Source organism: Drosophila ficusphila, unplaced genomic scaffold (assembly GCF_018152265.1).
Source record: "Drosophila ficusphila isolate 14025-0441.05 unplaced genomic scaffold, ASM1815226v1 contig_657, whole genome shotgun sequence".
Lineage (NCBI taxonomy): Eukaryota > Metazoa > Arthropoda > Insecta > Diptera > Drosophilidae > Drosophila > Drosophila ficusphila.
In genome coordinates, this window is record NW_025064589.1 from 104,597 (window position 1) to 128,137 (window position 23,541).

The following is a 23,541-nucleotide window of genomic DNA, read 5'->3' on the forward strand; positions in this document are numbered from 1 at the left end:
AATTTAACATCAAAATACAAATGATTTAATTCAATATTTATATTGATTAAACAAAAATTGCAAATGTGTGGATACATAAATAATTATGTATGTTGAAATAAAATGATATTTTAGAATAAAATATTGTACATATAATAAAATTATAGTAGCAAATATATATTAAATAAAAATTATGTTATAAAATTATACATACATACGTATATTTATATATATGATGTAATGAATAATTCTTATAACATCTAAAACTTGTTATATTAGTGGCGAAACAAGTATAAAACAAAACATAAAAGAAGGATTACGAATGCTATACAAGTTTTGGCCGTAATCAAATTCAAAAATAGAATATTAAAATAATAGATCTATAATATTTATATTGCATTATTTCTATTCGAAAATATGAATGAAATATGTAAAGAAAAACATTATTCTGGTTGATCCTGCCAGTAGTTATATGCTTGTCTCAAAGATTAAGCCATGCATGTCTAAGTACACACGAATTAAAAGTGAAACCGCAAAAGGCTCATTATATCAGTTATGGTTCCTTAGATCGTTAACAGTTACTTGGATAACTGTGGTAATTCTAGAGCTAATACATGCAATTAAAACATGAACCTTTATGGGACATGTGCTTTTATTAGGCTAAAACCAAGCGATCGCAAGATCGTTATATTGGTTGAACTCTAGATAACATGCAGATCGTATGGTCATGTACCGACGACAGATCTTTCAAATGTCTGCCCTATCAACTTTTGATGGTAGTATCTAGGACTACCATGGTTGCAACGGGTAACGGGGAATCAGGGTTCGATTCCGGAGAGGGAGCCTGAGAAACGGCTACCACATCTAAGGAAGGCAGCAGGCGCGTAAATTACCCACTCCCAGCTCGGGGAGGTAGTGACGAAAAATAACAATACAGGACTCATATCCGAGGCCCTGTAATTGGAATGAGTACACTTTAAATCCTTTAACAAGGACCAATTGGAGGGCAAGTCTGGTGCCAGCAGCCGCGGTAATTCCAGCTCCAATAGCGTATATTAAAGTTGTTGCGGTTAAAACGTTCGTAGTTGAACTTGTGCTTCATACGGGTAGTACAACTTACATTTGTGGTTAGTACTATACCTTTATGTATGTAAGCGTATTACCGGTGGAGTTCTTATATGTGATTAAGTACTTGTATTTTTTCATATGTTCCTCCTATTTAAAAACCTGCATTAGTGCTCTTAAACGAGTGTTATTGTGGGCCGGTACAATTACTTTGAACAAATTAGAGTGCTTAAAGCAGGCTTCAAATGCCTGAATATTCTGTGCATGGGATAATGAAATAAGACCTCTGTTCTGCTTTCATTGGTTTTCAGATCAAGAGGTAATGATTAATAGAAGCAGTTTGGGGGCATTAGTATTACGACGCGAGAGGTGAAATTCTTGGACCGTCGTAAGACTAACTTAAGCGAAAGCATTTGCCAAAGATGTTTTCATTAATCAAGAACGAAAGTTAGAGGTTCGAAGGCGATCAGATACCGCCCTAGTTCTAACCATAAACGATGCCAGCTAGCAATTGGGTGTAGCTACTTTTATGGCTCTCTCAGTCGCTTCCCGGGAAACCAAAGCTTTTGGGCTCCGGGGGAAGTATGGTTGCAAAGCTGAAACTTAAAGGAATTGACGGAAGGGCACCACCAGGAGTGGAGCCTGCGGCTTAATTTGACTCAACACGGGAAAACTTACCAGGTCCGAACATAAGTGTGTAAGACAGATTGATAGCTCTTTCTCGAATCTATGGGTGGTGGTGCATGGCCGTTCTTAGTTCGTGGAGTGATTTGTCTGGTTAATTCCGATAACGAACGAGACTCAAATATATTAAATAGATATCTTCAGGATTATGGTGTTGAAGCTTATATAGCCTTCATTCATGGTGGGCAGTAAAATGTTTATTGTGTTTGAATGTGTTTATGTAAGTGGAGCCGTACCTGTTGGTTTGTCCCATTATAAGGACACTAGCTTCTTAAATGGACAAATTGCGTCTAGCAATAATGAGATTGAGCAATAACAGGTCTGTGATGCCCTTAGATGTCCTGGGCTGCACGCGCTACAATGAAAGTATCAACGTGTATTTCCTAGACCGAGAGGTCCGGGTAAACCGCTGAACCACTTTCATGCTTGGGATTGTGAACTGAAACTGTTCACATGAACTTGGAATTCCCAGTAAGTGTGAGTCATTAACTCGCATTGATTACGTCCCTGCCCTTTGTACACACCGCCCGTCGCTACTACCGATTGAATTATTTAGTGAGGTCTCCGGACGTGATCACTGTGACGCCTTGCGTGTTACGGTTGTTTCGCAAAAGTTGACCGAACTTGATTATTTAGAGGAAGTAAAAGTCGTAACAAGGTTTCCGTAGGTGAACCTGCGGAAGGATCATTATTGTATATAATATCTTTACCGTAAACAACAATAACTTGTTTTAATTATAAAATATATTTTTATAATATAACAAGATAAAATTGCCAAACAATTATATATTTATAAAAAAGAAGTTCAATGAAAATTTGGATTAAATTTTTTTATAAATAAAATCAAGCAAACAAGAATAATAATCAAGCAAATTAAATTGTATTATAATATATTCACAAATTTATGTTTATATATTATAATATGAAACTTGCGTGTATATGGACCATAATATACACGCGTTGCGAATATGTATTGTTCATCATAGTTATGGGCATACATTGGCTAATGCAACAACCTAAAATGTTGAATGTTGTACCTGGTTTACTTCAGGTTAATGTTTTATATAAAAAACGCAATATTATATCACATTAAAATTATATGAAATTGTAAATTATCCAAGTAATAAATGGTATAATATTGTTTATATAAAACTAAGACATTTCGCAGCATTTCGTTTTAGGTATAAAAAAAAGATTTATTGAAGGAATTGATATATGCCAGTAAAATGGTGTATTTTTAATTTCTTTCAATAAATTCATATTTGACAAATTGAAATAATAAATATAAAAACTCTAAGCGGTGGATCACTCGGCTCATGGGTCGATGAAGAACGCAGCAAACTGTGCGTCATCGTGTGAACTGCAGGACACATGAACATCGACATTTTGAACGCATATCGCAGTCCATGCTGTTATGGTACTTTAATTAATTTTTTAGTGCTGCTTGGACTACATATGGTTGAGGGTTGTAAGACTATGCTAATTAAGTTGTTTAGAAATTTGGTAATCAAATTTCTAAGCATATGGTATATTATTGGATAAAAATTTTAATTAAATATAATTATTATTTTTATTCATAATATTAAAATATCTATGGAAAACATTATCTCACATTATAAATAATTTGATTGTGAAAAACGAAGAAAAATATTTTCATTTTCAATCATATAATACTGAGGAATGTCTAGCATAAAAAATGTTTGAAATATTTTTCATCTAGAATTGTCTCTTATTAATGATTTAGTAAAATTGAAATCTTTTGTAAATGTTATTGTTCTTCGTTAAATTCGTTTAAAACTCATAACTAAATTAAAACTAATTAACGAAAAAAATTTTTATACGAATTCATTAAATGTTTCTCCATTATATAAATGTAAAGAATATATTGAAAAAAAAATGTTATATACAACCTCAACTCATATGGGACTACCCCCTGAATTTAAGCATATTAATTAGGGGAGGAAAAGAAACTAACTAGGATTTTCTTAGTAGCGGCGAGCGAAAAGAAATCAGTTCAGCACTAAGTCACTTTGTCTATATGGCAAATGTGAGATGCAGTGTATGGAGCGTCAATATTCTAGTATGAGAAATTAACGATTTAAGTCCTTCTTAAATGAGGCCATTTACCCATAGAGGGTGCCAGGCCCGTATAACGTTAATGATTACTAGATGATGTTTCCAAAGAGTCGTGTTGCTTGATAGTGCAGCACTAAGTGGGTGGTAAACTCCATCTAAAACTAAATATAACCATGAGACCGATAGTAAACAAGTACCGTGAGGGAAAGTTGAAAAGAACTCTGAATAGAGAGTTAAATAGTACGTGAAACTGCTTAGAGGTTAAGCCCGATGAACCTGAATATCCATTATGGAAAATTCATCATTAAAATTGTAATATTTAAACAATATTATGATAATAGTGTGCATTTTTTCCATATAAGGACATTGTAATCTATTAGCATACAAAATTTATCATAAAATATGGCTTATAGTTTATTTAAATTAAAATGCTTGCGTTTTAACACAAAATAAATGTCATTAATTTGATAAAGTGCTGATAGATTTATATGATTACAGTGCGTTAATTTTTCGGAATTATATAATGGCATAATTATCAATGATTTTTGTGTTTATTATATGCACTTGTATGATTAACAATGCGAAAGATTCAGGATACCTTCGGGACCCGTCTTGAAACACGGACCAAGGAGTCTAACATATGTGCAAGTTATTGGGATATAAACCTAATAGCGTAATTAACTTGACTAATAATGGGATTAGTTTTTTAACTATTTATAGTTAATTAACACAATCCCGGGGCGTTCTATATAGTTATGTATAATGATATTTATATTATTTATGCCTCTAACTGGAACGTACCTTGAGCATATATGCTGTGACCCGAAAGATGGTGAACTATACTTGATCAGGTTGAAGTCAGGGAAACCCTGATGGAAGACCGAAACAGTTCTGACGTGCAAATCGATTGTCAGAATTGAGTATAGGGGCGAAAGACCAATCGAACCATCTAGTAGCTGGTTCCTTCCGAAGTTTCCCTCAGGATAGCTGGTGCATTTTAATATTATATAAAATAATCTTATCTGGTAAAGCGAATGATTAGAGGCCTTAGGGTCGAAACGATCTTAACCTATTCTCAAACTTTAAATGGGTAAGAACCTTAACTTTCTTGATATGAAGTTTAAGGTTATGATATAATGTGCCCAGTGGGCCACTTTTTGGTAAGCAGAACTGGCGCTGTGGGATGAACCAAACGTAATGTTACGGTGCCCAAATTAACAACTCATGCAGATACCATGAAAGGCGTTGGTTGCTTAAAACAGCAGGACGGTGATCATGGAAGTCGAAATCCGCTAAGGAGTGTGTAACAACTCACCTGCCGAAGCAACTAGCCCTTAAAATGGATGGCGCTTAAGTTGTATACCTATACATTACCGCTAAAGTAGATGATTTATATTACTTGTAATATAAATTTTGAAACTTTAGTGAGTAGGAAGGTACAATGGTATGCGTAGAAGTGTTTGGCGTAAGCCTGCATGGAGCTGCCATTGGTACAGATCTTGGTGGTAGTAGCAAATAATCGAATGAGACCTTGGAGGACTGAAGTGGAGAAGGGTTTCGTGTGAACAGTGGTTGATCACGAGTTAGTCGGTCCTAAGTTCAAGGCGAAAGCCGAAAATTTTCAAGTAAAAAACTAATGACTAAATAAATATATATACAAGCCAAAAATAATATACTTGAATAATTTTGAACGAAAGGGAATACGGTTCCAATTCCGTAACCTGTTGAGTATCCGTTTGTTATTAAATATGGGCCTCGTGCTCATCCTGGCAACAGGAACGACCATAAAGAAGCCGTCGAGAGATATCGGAAGAGTTTTCTTTTCTGTTTTATAGCCGTACTACCATGGAAGTCTTTCGCAGAGAGATATGGTAGATGGGCTAGAAGAGCATGACATATACTGTTGTGTCGATATTTTCTCCTCGGACCTTGAAAATTTATGGTGGGGACACGCAAACTTCTCAACAGGCCGTACCAATATCCGCAGCTGGTCTCCAAGGTGAAGAGTCTCTAGTCGATAGAATAATGTAGGTAAGGGAAGTCGGCAAATTAGATCCGTAACTTCGGGATAAGGATTGGCTCTGAAGATTGAGATAGTCGGGCTTGATTGGGAAACAATAACATGGTTTATGTGCTCGTTCTGGGTAAATAGAGTGTCTATCATTTATGGTGGTTACTTGTTCCCCGGATAGTTTAGTTACGTAGCCAATTGTGGAACTTTCTTGCTAAAATTTTTAAGAATACTAATTGGCTCAAACCGATTAGTTCTTATTAATTATAACGATTATCAATTAACAATCAATTCAGAACTGGCACGGACTTGGGGAATCCGACTGTCTAATTAAAACAAAGCATTGTGATGGCCCTAGCGGGTGTTGACACAATGTGATTTCTGCCCAGTGCTCTGAATGTCAAAGTGAAGAAATTCAAGTAAGCGCGGGTCAACGGCGGGGGAAATAATAATCCTTTTAAGAGTGTAAAAAAAAAAAAAAAAATAGAATAAATAATAAAAAAAAAAAAAAAAAAAAAAAAAAAAAAAAAAAACACAAAAAAAAAAAATAAAAAAAAATTTTATTTTTTAATTCCCAAAACAAAAAAAAAAACATTGCAGTATGGCCTACCAAAGGATTTCGTCGACTACGTACAGAGGTCGTACGAGGTCGGGGGCACCACACTCAATGGGGAGGGCTGGATATCAGATGTGATCAGACCTGCGCGAGGTGTTAAGCAAGGGGATCCTCTGTCTCCAGTTCTATTCAACTTGATCATGGATCGGTTGCTTAGATCCCTACCCAAAGAGATTGGTGCCAAAGTCGGAAATGCCATGATAAACGCGGCAGCATTCGCTGATGATCTGGTCCTTTTTGCGGAAACTCCGATGGGCCTTCAAAAATTGTTGGACAAAACAGTTGACTTTTTTGTCTTCTGTGGGACTCGACCTAAATGCTAACAAGTGTTTCATTGTTAGCATAAAGGGACAGCCGAAACAAAAGTGTAGTGTTGTGACGCAACACAGCTTTCGTGTAGGCTCGCGAGAATGTCCTTCAATGAAGCGCACCGACGAGTGGAAGTATTTAGGTATCCGGTTCACAGCGGAGGGGAGGGCCCGGTACAATCCAGCGGAAGACTTCGGTCCGAAGCTGTTGAGATTGACACGGGCCCCCCTGAAGCCACAACAGAAGTTATTTGCCCTTAGGACTGTCCTTATCCCACAACTCTATCACAAGCTGACCCTTGGGAGTGTGACGATGCGTTCTAAGAAAATCTGACAAATTGGTACGATTCTATATCCGGAAATGGTTAGATCTTCCGGCGGATGTGCCAGTATCCTTCTTCCACGCCCCCCATAATTCTGGGGGACTCGGGATCCCATCATTAAGATGGATAGCTCCAATGCTTCGTTTAAAACGATTGAGCAGCATTAAGTGGCCCCACCTCGAACAATCCGAGGCGGCCAGCTGTTTCATGGACGACGAAATGCGGCGGGCCCGGGTTAGATTACTAGCGGGAGGTACGGAACTGCTTTCACGTTCGGACATAGAGTCGTACTGGGCAAATAGGTTGTACATGTCTGTTGATGGCAGCGGTCTCCGTGAAGCTGGTAAATTCCACCAGCAACATGGATGGGTAAGTCAACCCACGCGTTTACTAACAGGAAAGGAATATTTGAACGGAATCAAGTTGCGGATAAATGCCCTACCTTCAAAGTCTCGTACTACGAGGGGACGGCACGAATTGGATAGACTGTGTCGTGCAGGATGTGATGCTTCCGAAACAACAAACCACATCTTGCAGAAATGTTACCGTACGCATGGAAGGCGGGTAGCTAGACACAACAGCGTAGTAAATTCAATCAAGTTGGGACTTGAGAGAAAAGGCTGCGTTGTTCATGTCGAACCAAGTCTGCAATGCGAATCCGGCTTGAATAAACCTGACCTGGTGGCTATCCGACAAAATCACATTTATGTGATAGACGCTCAGGTTGTGACAGACGGACACTCGATCGACGATGCGCACAAACGCAAAGTCGAGAGATACGACAGACCGGACATACGTACTGAATTGCGGCGACAATACGGAGGGACATGTGACATCGAGTTCCACTCCGCGACACTTAACTGGAGGGGGATCTGGAGTAGTCAGTCCGTAAAACGATTGATTGCAAAGGACCTCCTAGCTACTGGTGATAGTAATATCATCAGTATCAGGGCAGTGAAAGGAGGCATTTATTGCTTTAGACATTTTATGTATTGGAGCGGTTACTCTGGCGGTGCGGGTTGATGAAAGCACTGTGGTTATGCAAAATTGCCTGCTACCTTGGCACAACATCCAAAAAAGGTATAAACATCGCAAGTTGTCATATGAGGAGGGTTTTAGTACGTAGGCGCTGTAGAACTTCGGTTCTGATAGAACAGTGAATCGTGCATGCTATGAACTCTAATAAGAGATTAGTAGTATCTTTCGAAGATTTCCCTTCCTTAGCGATCAAAAAAAAAAAAAAAAAAAAAAAAAAAAAAAATAGCCAAATGCCTCGTCATCTAATTAGTGACGCGCATGAATGGATTAACGACGGACGTGTGTTTTCGACGTGCTCCATTAATTTGTGAATAACTTTTGATTCCGTGCGAATTAATTGCTCATTTTTAGCTTAAAATTCGTGGATTCGCCTAGCGATTAAAATCGTTTAATTTTCCGGTCGGAAAAGTGCGGTTTTCCTCGCGAAAACATCGTTTGCAAATTTGCAAACAACAGCACGTGTTGGGAATTTTCCGCTGCAGCTTGTGTGTGTGGGTGAGTAGAGCACAGCTTATTCTCCCCTACTCCCAATGGAGGGCGCGCTCTCTGAGAGCGAGCTGTCGGCGAGCAGTCGGGCCAGCAGTCGGCCCAGTAGTGCTGCGAGTACGGCGAGGCGTCGGCGCGGAAAGAGAGGGAAGGCGACGACGAGCGCGGTGCCGAAACCGACGCAGCCGAAGCTGTTGGCGCTTGACGTCAACGAGCCTCTGCCGGCGCCGGTAGGTGTGTTAGAGGAGAGCCCGTTCTCCTCTCTCGAGGTGGCGTTGGCCTCAGCCTCTGCCGCTGCCGCTGGCGTCGCTGCCCTTAGTGCCGCTGGCGTCGCTGCCGCTGGCGTCGCTGCCGCTGGCTCCGCTGCTGCTCCCGCTGCTGCCCCTGCTGCTGCTCCCGCTGCTGCCCCTGCTGCTGCCCCCGCTGCTGCCCCTGCCGCTGCCCCCGCTGTTGCCCTCGCTGCTGCCAGGGATGCTGGTGGAGCCGCAGCTGCCCCCCTGTCCCCGTCTCCCCTCCCGTCGTCGCGTCCGTCCCTGGTACGGTGGCCGAGCTGGCCAAGATCAAGGACGGAGTTCTTAGAAGAGGTTGTTGCGTCGAATCTATCGACCAAGCAGGCCTGCGCCATGATGCGGTGCCTAAATAGGTATGAGGGCCTGGTGATTGCGCTATCGGCGCGGAATGCAGCCTTGGAGGCTCTCCGCGACCAGCAGCGAATGCCGCCGCCGCCGCCCCCGAAGTCCGTCATGGCGCAGGCTGTGGTCCCCATGCCACCTGCTGGGTATGCAGCCGCATATCCCAGCCTGCCAGCGCCTCAAGCTGCTCCGGTGCCTGCCCCGCGGAAGCCACGCGAGACGTGGTCCGCCGTTGTGGTGAGCAAGGACCCGACAGTGAGCGGAAAAGAGGTTGCAGAAAAGGTGCGCAGGGAGATCGCCCCTTCGCTTGGCGTCCGCCTGCATGAGGTGAGAGGGCTTGCGCGTGGCGGTGCCATCATCCGCACCCCCCTCATCAGGCGAAATTCGGAAGGTTGTCGCAAACAAGAGGTTTGCAGAAGTCGGTCTGGAGGTGAAGCAGAGCCCGGTGCAGCGACCCAAGGTGGTCGTGAGCAACGTGGACACTGCGACGAAGCCAGCCGACTTTATGAAGGACCTGTACAGGAACAACTTCGCGGATGTGATGGATGTGGCCTCCTTTGAAAAGGCGGTACACCTCGAGAAGCCATGGTCTGCGGCTGACGGCGCCACAGTCAATGTGACGCTCGACGTCAACGCCGTGGCCCTTGAGGTGTTGGATGGTGCAAAGGCGTACATCGGCTGGTTCGCCTACAACTGCCGAGCCTTGGTGCGCACGTACGCCTGCCACAGGTGCGTCGGATTCGACCACAAGGTCGCCCAGTGCCGATATAAGGAGAATGTGTGCCGCCAGTGCGGACAGAACGGCCACAGTGCGCGGAGTTGCACGAACCCGGTGGACTGCCGGAACTGCCGCTTCAAGGGGTATGCCTCGGGACACAATATGTTGTCCCCAAGCTGCCCAGTGTATGCGGCTGTGCTGGCGAGGGTGAATGCTAGACACTAATGTTTAGCATCATCCAGGCAAACTGTGGCCGAGGCCGAGCTGCGACGGTCGAGCTCGGAGTCCGATTGAGGGAATCAGGATTTCTGTTCGCACTTTTGCAGGAGCCATATCCAGACGTCGGGAGGATGGATGTGCTGCCTGAAGGAATGAGGATCTTCGCCGATCGGCGAGGGAAGGCAGCCATCCTAGTGGATCACCAGGATGTCATCTGTATGCCAGTGGAGCCCCTCACCACCGACCACGGCGTATGCGTGAGCGTTAAAGGGAGTTTTGGCTCAATCTTCCTTTGCTCCGTATATTGCCAATTCGACGCCGACCTAGACCCGTATCTCAGATACATGGATGCGGTCCTGCTGCAGGCCAGCAGAACGCCGTGCATCATGGGACTTGATGCGAATGCAGTATCCCCCATGTGGTTTAGCAAACTCTCTCGGCAGACCGAGGGGCAAGCTAACCGCACCCGGGGTGAACTGCTGTCTGAGTGGATGCTGGAGAAAGGAGTCGTCGCTCTTAACCAGCACAGTGAGGTGTTCACGTTCGATAGCGGCAGAGCCCGCAGTGATATCGACGTGACGATCGCCAACGAAGCAGCATCTATGTGGGCCACATATGAGTGGAGAGTGGGCGAGTGGGAGTTAAGTGATCACAACAGGATTACTGTTGTTGCCACACCAACTACCACGCGCGCAGTTGAGAGCATAGCTCCTGTGCCGTCCTGGAACTTCTCCACTGCTCGCTGGCGATTGTTCGAAGAGGAATTGGTGAGCCGGGCAGCCGGACTTTCGGAAGACTTCTCTGAATCGCCGTTGGACCAGCAAGTTTCTGCCCTGCGGCAAGTGGTGCACGAGGCGTGCGACCTTGCGCTGGGTAGGAAGACGCCGAGATCGCCTAGGAGGAGAGCACGTTGGTGGACCGCCGACCTTAGCTCTGCGCGCCGCGAAGTCAGAAGACTTCGGCGCAGGCTCCAGGACGCCCGCCGACGGGGCGACGTCGAAAGGACTGAGCTGCTTGTGGTCGAACTGAGGATCGCCTCAGCCGGCTACAAAAAGCTTATTCTGAAGGCGAAGGAGGACAGCTGGAGAAACTTCGTGGGAGAGAACGCAGATGATCCATGGGGGCGCGTCTACAAGATTTGCCGCGGTCGTAAGAAACGCTCGGAGATTGGGTGTCTTCGCGTAAATGGCGAGCTGGTCACTGATTGGGGTGACTGTGCGCGAGTGCTCCTCCGTAACTTTTTCCCAGTTGCGGAGTCCGATGCACCGATTGCCTACGCGGAGGCAGTCCCACCGGCGCTCGATGAATTCGAGGTTGATGCTTGTGTCGCCAGGTTGAAGAGCAGACGCTCGCCTGGCATGGACGGCATCAACGGCACGATCTGCAAGGCGGTCTGGCGCGCCATACCTCAATACCTCACGAGGCTATTTTCCCGGTGTATTCGGTCGGGGTACTTTCCCAGCGAGTGGAAGTGTCCACGCGTAGTGGCGCTACTCAAGGGACCCGACAAGGACAAGTGCGAGCCATCCTCGTACAGGGGAATCTGCCTGCTGCCCGTTTTTGGCAAGGTGCTTGAGGGAATCATGGTGAATCGCGTTAGAGAAGTTCTTCCGGAAGGCTGCAGATGGCAGTTTGGATTTCGCCGAGGACGATGTGTGGAGGAAGCTTGGAGACACGTAAAGAGCAGTGTCGCCGCCAGCACGGCGCGATACGTGCTTGGACTTTTCGTGGACTTCAAAGGAGCTTTCGACAACGTCGAATGGTGCGCTGCACTGCGCCGATTGGCCGAGTTGGGATGCCGGGAAATGAGCTTGTGGCGAAGCTTCTTCTCCGGCCGAAGAGCAGTGATCCGAAGCAGTGTTGGTACCGTGGACGTACCAGTCACTAGAGGTTGCCCGCAGGGGTCAATCAGTGGCCCATTTATTTGGGATCTACTGATGGATGTACTGCTACAGCGCCTTGAGCCGTACTGCGCACTCAGCGCGTACGCGGATGACCTGCTTCTTCTCATCGAGGGAAACTCCCGACTCGCGCTTGAAGAAAAAGGAGCGCAACTAATGTCCATTGTTGAAACGTGGGGAGCAGAAATTGGTGTAACCGTTTCCACCAGCAAGACGGTGGTTATGCTGCTGAAGGGCAACATGGCGCGCACGCCATTGGTAAGATTTGCGGGAGCAAGCTTGCCGTATGTCCGCAGCTGCCGGTACCTTGGCATCAAAGTCAGTGAGCGCATGAGCTTCATGGTGCACATCACCTCGCTCAGAATGCGGATCACGGGAGTTGTTGGAGCATTGGCGCGTGTGCTTCGAGCCGACTGGGGCCTCAGTCCTCGAGCCAAGCGGACCATATATGCCGGACTCTTAGCACCCTGTGTGCTCTTTGGTGCCTCGGTATGGTATGTCAGTACGACGAGGCAAATAGTGGCCAGGAGGCGACTTATTGCCTGCCAAAGGCTGATCCTACTTGGAAGCCTTCCGGTATGCCGAACAGTGTCTTCCCTGGCACTGCAGGTTCTTGCTGGAGCTCCCCCGCTTGACTTGGCTGCAATGAAAATTGCCGTTAAGTTCAAGCTGAAGCGTGGATACCCGTTGGAGGAATACGACTGGCTCTACGGCGAAGACCTTTCAGGTCTAAGCTGGAAGCAGAGAATGGAGCGGATTGACGAGTGTCTATTGCGTGATTGGCAGGACAGATGGGATGATGTGGACTCCCCAGGACGGGTGACCCACAACTTCATCCCAAATGTCGGCCTCGTCCATCGAAATCTCAATTTTGGGTTTTCGATGCGCATGGGATTCCTGCTTACAGGGCACGGGTCGTTGAACGCATTTCTGCATAGCAGAGCTCTCAGCGATACCGCCGCATGCTCATGTGGCGATCCTAGTGAGGATTGGGAGCACATCCTTTGTGCTTGCCCCCTTTATGCAGATTTGCGCGACCTCAATGGACTTGGTGTGCAGCGCGTTGGCGAAACCTGGACGTTTGGAAGGATTCTGGAGGACGAGGACAGGACTCGAAGGCTGAAGGAGTTTGCTGAGGAGGTTTTCACCAGGAGAGGGAGGAACTCCTAGTTCCTTTTGTTTACGCCGTGTGGTGAGCGGAGAAGAATACTGCCACAGCCCACCATTGCTTGTCGTAGGAGGCGACTAATATGGCATGGGCACTCTATCCGGGCTTGTCGGAGCCAAAAGGGAGGGTCCACCGAACCCTGCATTTCGGTACCACGGGTTGAGCAGTGCCTTCCAAGGCTGCTCATTGAGGTCGGCCCCCTTGTGGGAGTATCGTGGTGGCTGTGGTTGATACCTATATCGCGGGTAGAACTTTCAAGTTCGACGAAGAGTTGCGTATATACGACTCGGGTGCTGTGACCCTAAGATCAGAAGAGATTTTAGATAGATCTCGCTCCTCAGCAAGGGGGAGTGTTTGCCCGACAAGCACACACTCGAATTGCTACCGGGATAGTTGCTACGTACATAGCTGTAGCTTCTATTTTGGGGCGTTGGTCTGGCGCTTAATCTAGACACATGCACTATATACATGGGTATATAAGAGTGTCGTGGCTGTACTCCCTTCAATGTGGAACACGCCACGTTAAATAAAACTCGGAGGGATCCGATCCACACCTGTCCCTATCTACTCCACTTCTGTTCTGACAGTCGTTCCGTACGGACGTGTTTTCGTGTTGCTCCTGAATTATTGGTTATTTTTCCAGTTATACATCGAGTAAAGAGTCGAAAAGTGTCGCAAAATTTGCACAAACATACCGCGAGTGAGTGTTGCTAAAATTTCGACAAGAAAGGTTGGATTTTGCAGAAAACCAGCGAATTTCGGTTTGTTAATTTAATTTGTTATTTTTGTGTGTTGCTGCGGAGTTTTGTACTGACAGTTCGTGGCCTACTGTGCCTTTACTGTGGCTTACCTCCTACTGTGGTGCGTGTCATTACTGAGTGTGCCCATTGGGCATCGGTGGAGCCACTTTAGGCAAGACAGAAAATGGAGAGCGACAGCAGCGCGACCACAATAAGCGTAATAAGCGCAAGCAGCGAGGCCAGCGAACTCCTAGTCGCTAAGCGCAGAGGAAGGAAGACCAAAAAAGATGCTCCAAAGGCTGTCAAAGCTTCTGGGCCTAAGAAGCTTGCCCTTGACGCAGATGGAGGTCCTATTGCAGCGGGTGAGTCACCTTTCTCCTCGTTAGAATTGTCTGCCGGCTCCTCAGGCTTGCAAAACGACCGCGCTGCTACTCCCGTAGCAGCACCTCCCCTTGTTGCACCATCAGTGGCATCTGCTGTTTCGGCAGCTTTTGTCGCCCCCGCTGCTCCTGCAGCCTCTATTCCTCGCGCTGGTGCCCAGCGCATAGTTGCTGAGGGATACGCTGCCGTACTGGCCGAATTATCGGCCACCCAGCGTATGGTCAGAGCAAATTTCACGGGAATGACGCAGGAGATGTCTGACGAGCTGTCAGGAGTAATGTGTCGCTACGACGAGCTTGTTGTGGCCCTTATGCTGAGGTGCACAGAGCTGGAGACGCGGTTGGCAATGCCACCTCCTCCCGCCGCTTATACAAAGATGGTTCCTCAATCGAGTGTGCCGCAGATGCCTTTCGCCGCGCAGACCATCCCAGTCTGCCCGATTGCTGCACCACGAACGACCAAGGTCCGCGAGACGTGGTCCGCTGTGGTCAAATGCGACGATCCAGCACTGACTGGAAGGCAGATTGCGGATAAAATTCGCAAGGAGGTTGCTCCAACACTGGGAGTAAGGGTACACGAGGTACGCGAGCTCCGGCGAGGTGGTGGTGCGATTATCCGCACACCCTCTGCCAACGAGCTCAGGAAGATTGTGGAGTCAAAGAAGTTCGCCGCCGTGGGACTCAACGTGGAGAGGAATGTCGCCGAGAAGCCCAAGGTGACTATATTCGACGTGGACACTGCCATCGGTCCCGAGGAGTTTATGGAGGAACTCTTCGTGAACAATTTCGAGGAAAGTATGAATAAACCGGAGTTCAAAAAGGCAGTTCACCTGGTGACTAAGCCCTGGTCGAACGCTGATAGTGGCAGCATCAACCTGACACTAGAGGTGAACGACAGGGCCATGGCCGTATTTGATGTAGGCCGTGTCTACATCAAATGGTTCTCATACCGTTGCCGATCACAGGTCCGCACCTATGCTTGCCATAGGTGTGTTGGATTTGACCACAAAGTGAGTGACTGCCGACTGAAGTCGAACGTCTGCCGACAGTGCGGACAGCAAGGCCACATCGCAGCGAAGTGCGCCAATCCGGTGGACTGTCGGAATTGCCGTCACAAGGGGCTACCCTCGGGGCATTATATGCTCTCGGGAGTGTGCCCAATTTACGGCGGGGTGCTAGCGAGGGTGAGTGCTAGACATTAATGTTTAGCCTCATTCAAGCGAATTGTGGCCGAGGTCGAGCTGCTACCATCGAGCTCGGAGTCAGGATGCGTGACTCTGGCCACTTGTTCGCACTGGTGCAGGAGCCCTATGTGGATAGGGAAGGGCGCATCACTGGATTTCCATCTGGAATGCGGGTTTTCGGCGACACAAGGAGGAAAGCTGCTGTCATCGTTGACGACCAAGATGCCACCTGTATGCCCATCGAAGCACTGACAACGGAGTACGGCATTTGCGTGAGTGTCACTGGAAGATATGGCTCAATCTTCTTGACCTCTGCCTACTGCCAATTCAATACCGCACTGGAACCGTACCTGGAGCACCTGGATGCGGTACTGCTGCTGGCCAGCAGTAATCCTGTTATCCTCGGTCTGGACGCCAATGCAGTATCCCCCATGTGGTTCAGCAAAATCTCAGCCAACTCTGGGAACCAGCTGAGTCACCAACGGGGTGAACTGCTGGCCGAGTGGATTATGGGAAGTCGAGCCAGCGTGCTCAATACAGTCAGCCAAGTGTACACGTTTGATAATCACAGAGCCCATAGTGATATCGACGTGACTTTTTCCAATGAAGCAGGTTGTAGGTGGGCGACATACGACTGGAGAGTGGACCAATGGGACCTGAGCGATCACAACATCATCACCGTTGTTGTGACGCCAATCTCGGGCAGTACAGCTGAAAGCATTTCTCCTGTGCCGCAGTGGAAGCTCTCCAATGCAAATTGGCGAAGGTTCGGAGAGGTTGTCAGGTTCGCCGCCGAGAGGACCGAGGAGCTGGAGGAACCGTCACTGGACTGCAAAGTGTCCGCACTACACTCGCTCGTACAAATTGCGTGTGATCAAGTACTGGGACGTAAAACGCCGAGAGCCAAAGGAAAGGTAATATGGTGGAATCCTGAACTGAGTACAAAACGTCGAGAGGTCCGCAGACTGAGGCGTAGGCTCCAGGAAGCACATCGGAGTGGCACCGATGATGCTGAGCGACTTGTGGCTGCGCTGAGGCTTGCTTCTGCTCAGTACAAAAAGCTGATCCTGACGGCGAAAGAGCAGAACTGGCGAAACTTCGTGGGACGGCACAGAGACGATCCATGGGGGCATGTCTACCGAATTTGCCGTAAGCGCAAGACGACTACCGAAGTTGGATGTCTTCGATCGAATGGTCAGCAGGTCGTAACGTGGCACGACAACGCGAGTGTGCTTCTTCGTAACTTTTTTCCAGCTGCGGAGATGATTGCACACAGGACCATCCCGGATCAGACACCACTAGACCTTGCAGCATCCGAAGTAGGTGCGTGTATTGCCAGACTGAAGAGCAAACGCTCTCCAGGTTCGGACGGCATCACAGGAGGAATAGTCAAGGAGGTATGGCGTGCCATCCCTCAGTACCTGACGGAGCTGTACTCGCGCTGCCTGACGGAAGGACATTTTCCGACCGAATGGAAGCATCCGCGAGTGATACCGCTGTTGAAGGCGCCGCATAAGGACAGGAGCGATCCCGCCTCTTATCGTGGCATTTGCCTGTTACCAGTGTTCGGAAAGGTACTTGAGGGAATAATGGTAAATCGACTGAAGGACATTCTACCGGACGGCTGCAGATGGCAATATGGATTCACCCCAGGACGCGCAGTGGAGGATGCTTGGAGACACGTCGTGGGTACAGTTGCCGAGAACCCGGCAAACTACGTGCTCGGAATCTTCGTGGATTTCAAGGGAGCCTTTGACCATGTGGAATGGAGCGCGGTGCTTGATCGGCTTGTCGACGCTGGCTGTCGAGAAATTCGCTTATGGAAAAGCTTTTTCTCCGGCCGAAGAGCAAGTATTGTCAGCAGGCATGGAGTAGCCACAGTCCCTGTTACGCGGGGCTGCCCTCAGGGGTCCATTAGTGGCCCATTTATATGGAACCTGCTAATGGATGTGTTGCTCCAGCGCTTAGAGCCACATTGTGCTCTAAGTGCATATGCGGACGACTTGCTGCTTCTTGTTGACGGGAATTCCCGTGCCGAAATAGAGCGGAAAGGTGAGCAGCTGATGACCATCGTGGGAGCATGGGGAACGCAAGTTGGAGTGAGTGTGTCCACCAGTAAGACGGCTGTCATGCTGCTGAAAGGGAAACTATCCCCCCGGAGGCGCCCTGTGGTACGGTTTGCCGGAGCAAACCTGCCATACGTTGACAAATGCCGGTATCTTGGCATCACAGTCGGCGAGCGGTTAAATTTCCTTCCGCATATCTCATACCTACGAGATCGGCTGGCTGGAGTCACAGCGACATTGGCGCGCGTGCTACGTGTTGACTGGGGCCTCAGTCCGCGAGCAAAGCGTGCGATTTATGCCGGACTCATGGTGCCTTGCGCACTATTTGGTGCCTCGATTTGGTACACCGTGGTGAGACGGGTTAAGGCCAGGGAGCGCCTCTTGTCCTGCCAAAGGCTCATCCTCTTAGGATGCCTGCCGGTATGCCGTACAGTGTCCACAGTGGCACTGCAGGTGCTTGCTGGTGCTCCTCCAATGGATCTGGATGCAGCGCGTGCCGCCACCAGGTACAAGCTGAAGAAGGATGTCCCCCTAAACAACAGCGACTGGCTACACGGACAGGACTTGTCTGGGATAGACTGGCAAAGGAAGATGGCACTAGTAGACGAGCGTCTGCTAAATGAGTGGCAACTCAGATGGGATGGTGCGGAACACGGCCGTGTGACGCATAGATTCATCCCAGAGGCAGCGTTCGTCTACCTCAGGAAAGACTTCGGTTTTAACCTGCGGGCCGGTTTCTTGCTGACGGGTCACGGATCACTGAACGCCTTTCTCTATGAGAGACATCTCAGTGACTCGCCTGCATGCTCATGCGGAGCGGTGCTAGAGGACTGGCAACACATCCTTTGTGTCTGCCCCCTCTACTCGGACTTGCGTCACCTGGATGCACTCGGCATTGTGGAAGAGCAGAATAGCTGGAACGTCGCGGGAGTAGCACATACTCCGGAGAGGATGCAACTTCTGGACGCTTACGCTGAAGCGGTCTTTGCGAGGCGCAAGCTGATTCCGACGGTGGAGCGTGGGTTACCAGTCCCGGATTAATAGTCAAAACTGGCCGTGTGGTTAGCGGAGAAGAATACTGCCACAGCCCACCATTGCTTGTCGTAGGAGGCGACTAATATGGCATGGGCACTCTATCCGGGCTTGTCGGAGCCAAAAGGGAGGGTCCACCGAACCCTGCATTTCGGTACCACGGGTTGAGCAGTGCCTTCCAAGGCTGCTCATTGAGGTCGGCCCCCTTGTGGGAGTATCGTGGTGGCTGTGGTTGATACCTATATCGCGGGTAGAACTTTCAAGTTCGACGAAGAGTTGCGTATATACGACTCGGGTGCTGTGACCCTAAGATCAGAAGAGATTTTAGATAGATCTCGCTCCTCAGCAAGGGGGAGTGTTTGCCCGACAAGCACACACTCGAATTGCTACTGGGATAGTTGCTACGTACAGAGCTGTAGCTTCTATTTTGGGGCGTTGGTCTGGCGCTTAATCTAGACACATGCATTATGTGCGCACTTGTGTTCACATTCGAATGCTGTGGTTGTAATCCCTTTAGTGTGGAACACGCCACATAAAATAAATTCGGAGGGATCCGATACACATCTGTCCCTATCTACTATCTAGCGAAACCACAGCCAAGGGAACGGGCTTGGAATAATTAGCGGGGAAAGAAGACCCTTTTGAGCTTGACTCTAATCTGGCAGTGTAAGGAGACATAAGAGGTGTAGAATAAGTGGGAGATATTAGGCTTCGGTTTGATATCGCCAATGAAATACCACTACTCTTATTGTTTCCTTACTTACTTGATTAAATGGAACGTGTATCATTTCCTAGCCATTATACGGATATATTTATTATATCTTATGGTATTGGGTTTTGATGCAAGCTTCTTGATCAAAGTATCACGAGTTTGTTATATAATCGCAAACAAATTCTTTAATAAAACGATGCATTTATGTATTTTTGATTTGAAAATTTGGTATAACTCCAATTACTCAGGTATGATCCAATTCAAGGACATTGCCAGGTAGGGAGTTTGACTGGGGCGGTACATCTCTCAAATAATAACGGAGGTGTCCCAAGGCCAGCTCAGTGCGGACAGAAACCACACATAGAGCAAAAGGGCAAATGCTGACTTGATCTCGGTGTTCAGTACACACAGGGACAGCAAAAGCTCGGCCTATCGATCCTTTTGGTTTAAAGAGTTTTTAACAAGAGGTGTCAGAAAAGTTACCATAGGGATAACTGGCTTGTGGCGGCCAAGCGTTCATAGCGACGTCGCTTTTTGATCCTTTGATGTCGGCTCTTCCTATCATTGTGAAGCAAAATTCACCAAGCGTTGGATTGTTCACCCATGCAAGGGAACGTGAGCTGGGTTTAGACCGTCGTGAGACAGGTTAGTTTTACCCTACTAATGACAAAACGTTGTTGCGACAGCATTCCTGCGTAGTACGAGAGGAACCGCAGGTACGGACCAATGGCACAATACTTGTTCGAGCGAACAGTGGTATGACGCTACGTCCGTTGGATTATGCCTGAACGCCTCTAAGGTCGTATCCGTGCTGGACTGCAATGATAAATAAGGGGCAATTTGCATTGTATGGCTTCTAAACCATTTAAAGTTTATAATTCATTTTATAAACGACAATGGATGTGATGCCAATGTAATTTGTAACATAGTAAATTGGGAGGATCTTCGATCACCTGATGCCGCGCTAGTTACATATAAAAACATTATTTAATACAATGACAAAGCCTAGAATCAATTGTAAACGACTTTTGTAACAGGCAAGGTGTTGTAAGTGGTTGAGCAGCTGCCATACTGCGATCCACTGAAGCTTATCCTTTGCTTGATGATTCGATATTTAATAAAATAACGAAATGGAAAGAATATTATAATTATTAAATTTATTTTGATAATTATAATTTTGGATTTTTGGGGAATCCAAAGAAAAAGGTAGCCAAAAAGTACTCGTCATATTATTAGTGACGCATATAAGATCATGTCAAAGTAAAAGAAACAAAGTAATGTTTGAGATTAACTATGAATCCACTTTTACGGTAGCCAAATGTTCCGTCATATTATTAGTGACGCATATAAGATCATGTCAAAGTAAAAGAAACAAAGTAATGTTTGAGATTAACTATGAATCCACTTTTACGGTAGCCAAATGTTCCGTCATATTATTAGTGACGCATATAAGATCATGTCAAAGTAAAAGAAACAAAGTAATGTTTGAGATTAACTATGAATCCACTTTTACGGTAGCCAAATGTCCCGTCATATTATTAGTGACGCATATAAGATCATGTCAAAGTAAAAGAAACAAAGTAATGTTTGAGATTAACTATGAATCCACTTTTACGGTAGCCAAATGTTCCGTCATATTATTAGTGACGCATATAAGATCATGTCAAAGTAAAAGAAACAAAGTAATGTTTGAGATTAACTATGAATCCACTTTTACGGTAGCCAAATGTTCCGTCATATTATTAGTGACGCATATAAGATCATGTCAAAGTAAAAGAAACAAAGTAATGTTTGAGATTAACTATGAATCCACTTTTACGGTAGCCAAATGTTCCGTCATATTAGTGACGCATATAAGATCATGTCAAAGTAAAAGAAACAAAGTAATGTTTGAGATTAACTATGAATCCACTTTTACGGTAGCCAAATGTTCCGTCATATTATTAGTGACGCATATAAGATCATGTCAAAGTAAAAGAAACAAAGTAATGTTTGAGATTAACTATGAATCCACTTTTACGGTAGCCAAATGTTCCGTCATATTATTAGTGACGCATATAAGATCATGTCAAAGTAAAAGAAACAAAGTAATGTTTGAGATTAACTATGAATCCACTTTTACGGTAGCCAAATGTCCCGTCATATTATTAGTGACGCATATAAGATCATGTCAAAGTAAAAGAAACAAAGTAATGTTTGAGATTAACTATGAATCCACTTTTACCGTAGCCAAATATTCCGTCATATTATTAGTGACGCATATAAGATCATGTCAAAGTAAAAGAAACAAAGTAATGTTTGAGATTAACTATGAATCCACTTTTACGGTAGCCAAATGTCCCGTCATATTATTAGTGACGCATATAAGATCATGTCAAAGTAAAAGAAACAAAGTAATGTTTGAGATAACTATATATAAACCTCTTTACGGTAACCAAGAGTCTCGTCACATTAATAATAATAGTTAATGAATGTATAGCCATATAGATGATTGGTGACCGGTAATGAATAAAAAAAAAAAACCTATATTTAATATATCTATAAATAATACATATTATTTGCGGAATCGTTCATATAATATTATACTATGATATAATATTATTAAAATAGGTAATTAATTTATTATTACGATATAAGTCACCCTGACTAACAAAAGATTTTTTAAAATACACAATTGAATGGCGGGAGTAACTGTAACTTTTAAAGTGTAGTTCAATGCCTTGTTAATCAATTAGTAATGTTCATCAATAAATTAATCAAATTCCTACTGTCCCGAAGAATTGCTACTGGGATATTTGTTGAGCTCTTCGCAGTGAAATACAAATAATAAAATACAACTAAAAAAAAAACCACCCCTAAATTTTTTTTTTTTTAATTAAAAAAAAAAATTAAAAAAAAAAATTAAAATAAAATTAAAAAAAAAAAAAAAAAAAAAAAAAAAAAAAAAAAAAATATTTTTTTTTTTATAAAAAAAAAAAAAAAAAAAAAAAAAATACGCGCGCCCCAAAAAAAAAAAAAATATATATAAAAAAAAAAAAAAAAAAAAAAAAAAAAAAAAAAAAAAAAAAAAATTTAATAAAAAAAAAAAAAAAAATTTTTTTTACGCGTCTATGACCCCGTGCGAAAATCCGCTGCTCCTCGGATCCTCCGCAAAAAGGAACAAAATGTGAACAGATGTGGGTGTTGTGTCTGCATGTCTGCAGTGCTGTGGTGCTTGAGTGGTGTGCAATGGTTTCCCTCCTCCCAAGTTCAATGCGGGCCACTTAGACCTCGGTGACGGGGCGCTTCTCGATCCAGGCCTTGATCGGTTCCAAAGCGTTGACGGCATCCACGACGCCGCGGAGAGCTGGGTAGGGTTCCAGCAGATCGCGCTTCACCATGTAGTTCATGTAGTCGGTGATGCCTGCGAAGTAGACATCGGCCCAGGTCAGCTTGCCCAGAGCCAGGTGACCATCGTTGTCCTTGACGGTCTGCTCGAGCTTCTCCAGGTAGAATGGAATGACCTCCGCATTCAGGGTGACCAACTTCTTCTCCTTGATCTCATCCTCCGGTTCGTACGAGACGACTGCAATTTTTAGACGGAAGTCATTGATGGTGTCAACCACAATGTCGATCTGCAGGTCCTCCCACGGAGTGGAGCCGCACAGGCCGACGGTCTTGGCCAGGAAGCGGGCCATCGAGATGCTCTGGTGCACACGCTTGCCATCGACCTCCAGCACGGGCATCTGTCCCATGGGCATGGTTGGCTTCAGGGCTGGCCACTCATCGCGGGTGACGCGCACATCCTCGTACTCCTGGTTGCCGTAGGCGAACAGGTAGCGCAGCGGCTCGGCCAGCGCCTTCACGTTGAAGTAGAAGAGCGTGTAGCTGTGCTTGATGGGCTCGGCGGGCTCTGCTGGAGGAGCGGGCTCACCGCCCTCGACGGCACCCTCGGCCCCCTCGGCGGGTGGTGGCGCCTCGCCCTCGGCTGGTGGTGCGCCCTCAGCTGGCGGTGCTTGTGCTTCATCGGCCATCTCTGCGCTTTCTCAATGCAATTCCCTCAAGAAAAAAAGAATCAAAATCAGCTGTGACACTGGGCTCTCAGTTCCTCGATTTGCCAAATAAGCTTTGGTTCCGCACTCTCTCGTTCCGTTGCTCTCGCCACCCACTGGGTCTCTCTCCACTTTCACTCACTGAACCGAACGATCGCCACAACACAACAAT

The 23,541-nt window shown here is 46.1% G+C and overlaps 1 protein-coding gene and 2 non-coding genes across 3 annotated transcripts; 2 read left to right on the forward strand and 1 right to left on the reverse strand.

The window, feature by feature from the left end:
* The first annotated feature begins 424 nt into the window (after positions 1-424).
* On the forward strand, positions 425-2,419 carry LOC122320616. The gene has a single exon (XR_006245733.1). It is a non-coding gene; the product is annotated as a small subunit ribosomal RNA (ribosomal RNA).
* Positions 2,420-3,017: 598 nt separating this feature from the next.
* On the forward strand, positions 3,018-3,197 carry LOC122320609. The gene has a single exon (XR_006245726.1). It is a non-coding gene; the product is annotated as a 5.8S ribosomal RNA (ribosomal RNA).
* A 19,248-nt stretch (positions 3,198-22,445) lies between these two features.
* LOC108092035 (glutathione S-transferase S1) lies at positions 22,446-23,541 on the reverse strand. Its single transcript, XM_017191860.2, has one exon. The coding sequence runs from the start codon at positions 23,349-23,351 to the stop codon at positions 22,602-22,604; it is 750 nt and encodes a 249-aa protein (XP_017047349.1). The 5' UTR covers positions 23,352-23,541; the 3' UTR covers positions 22,446-22,601.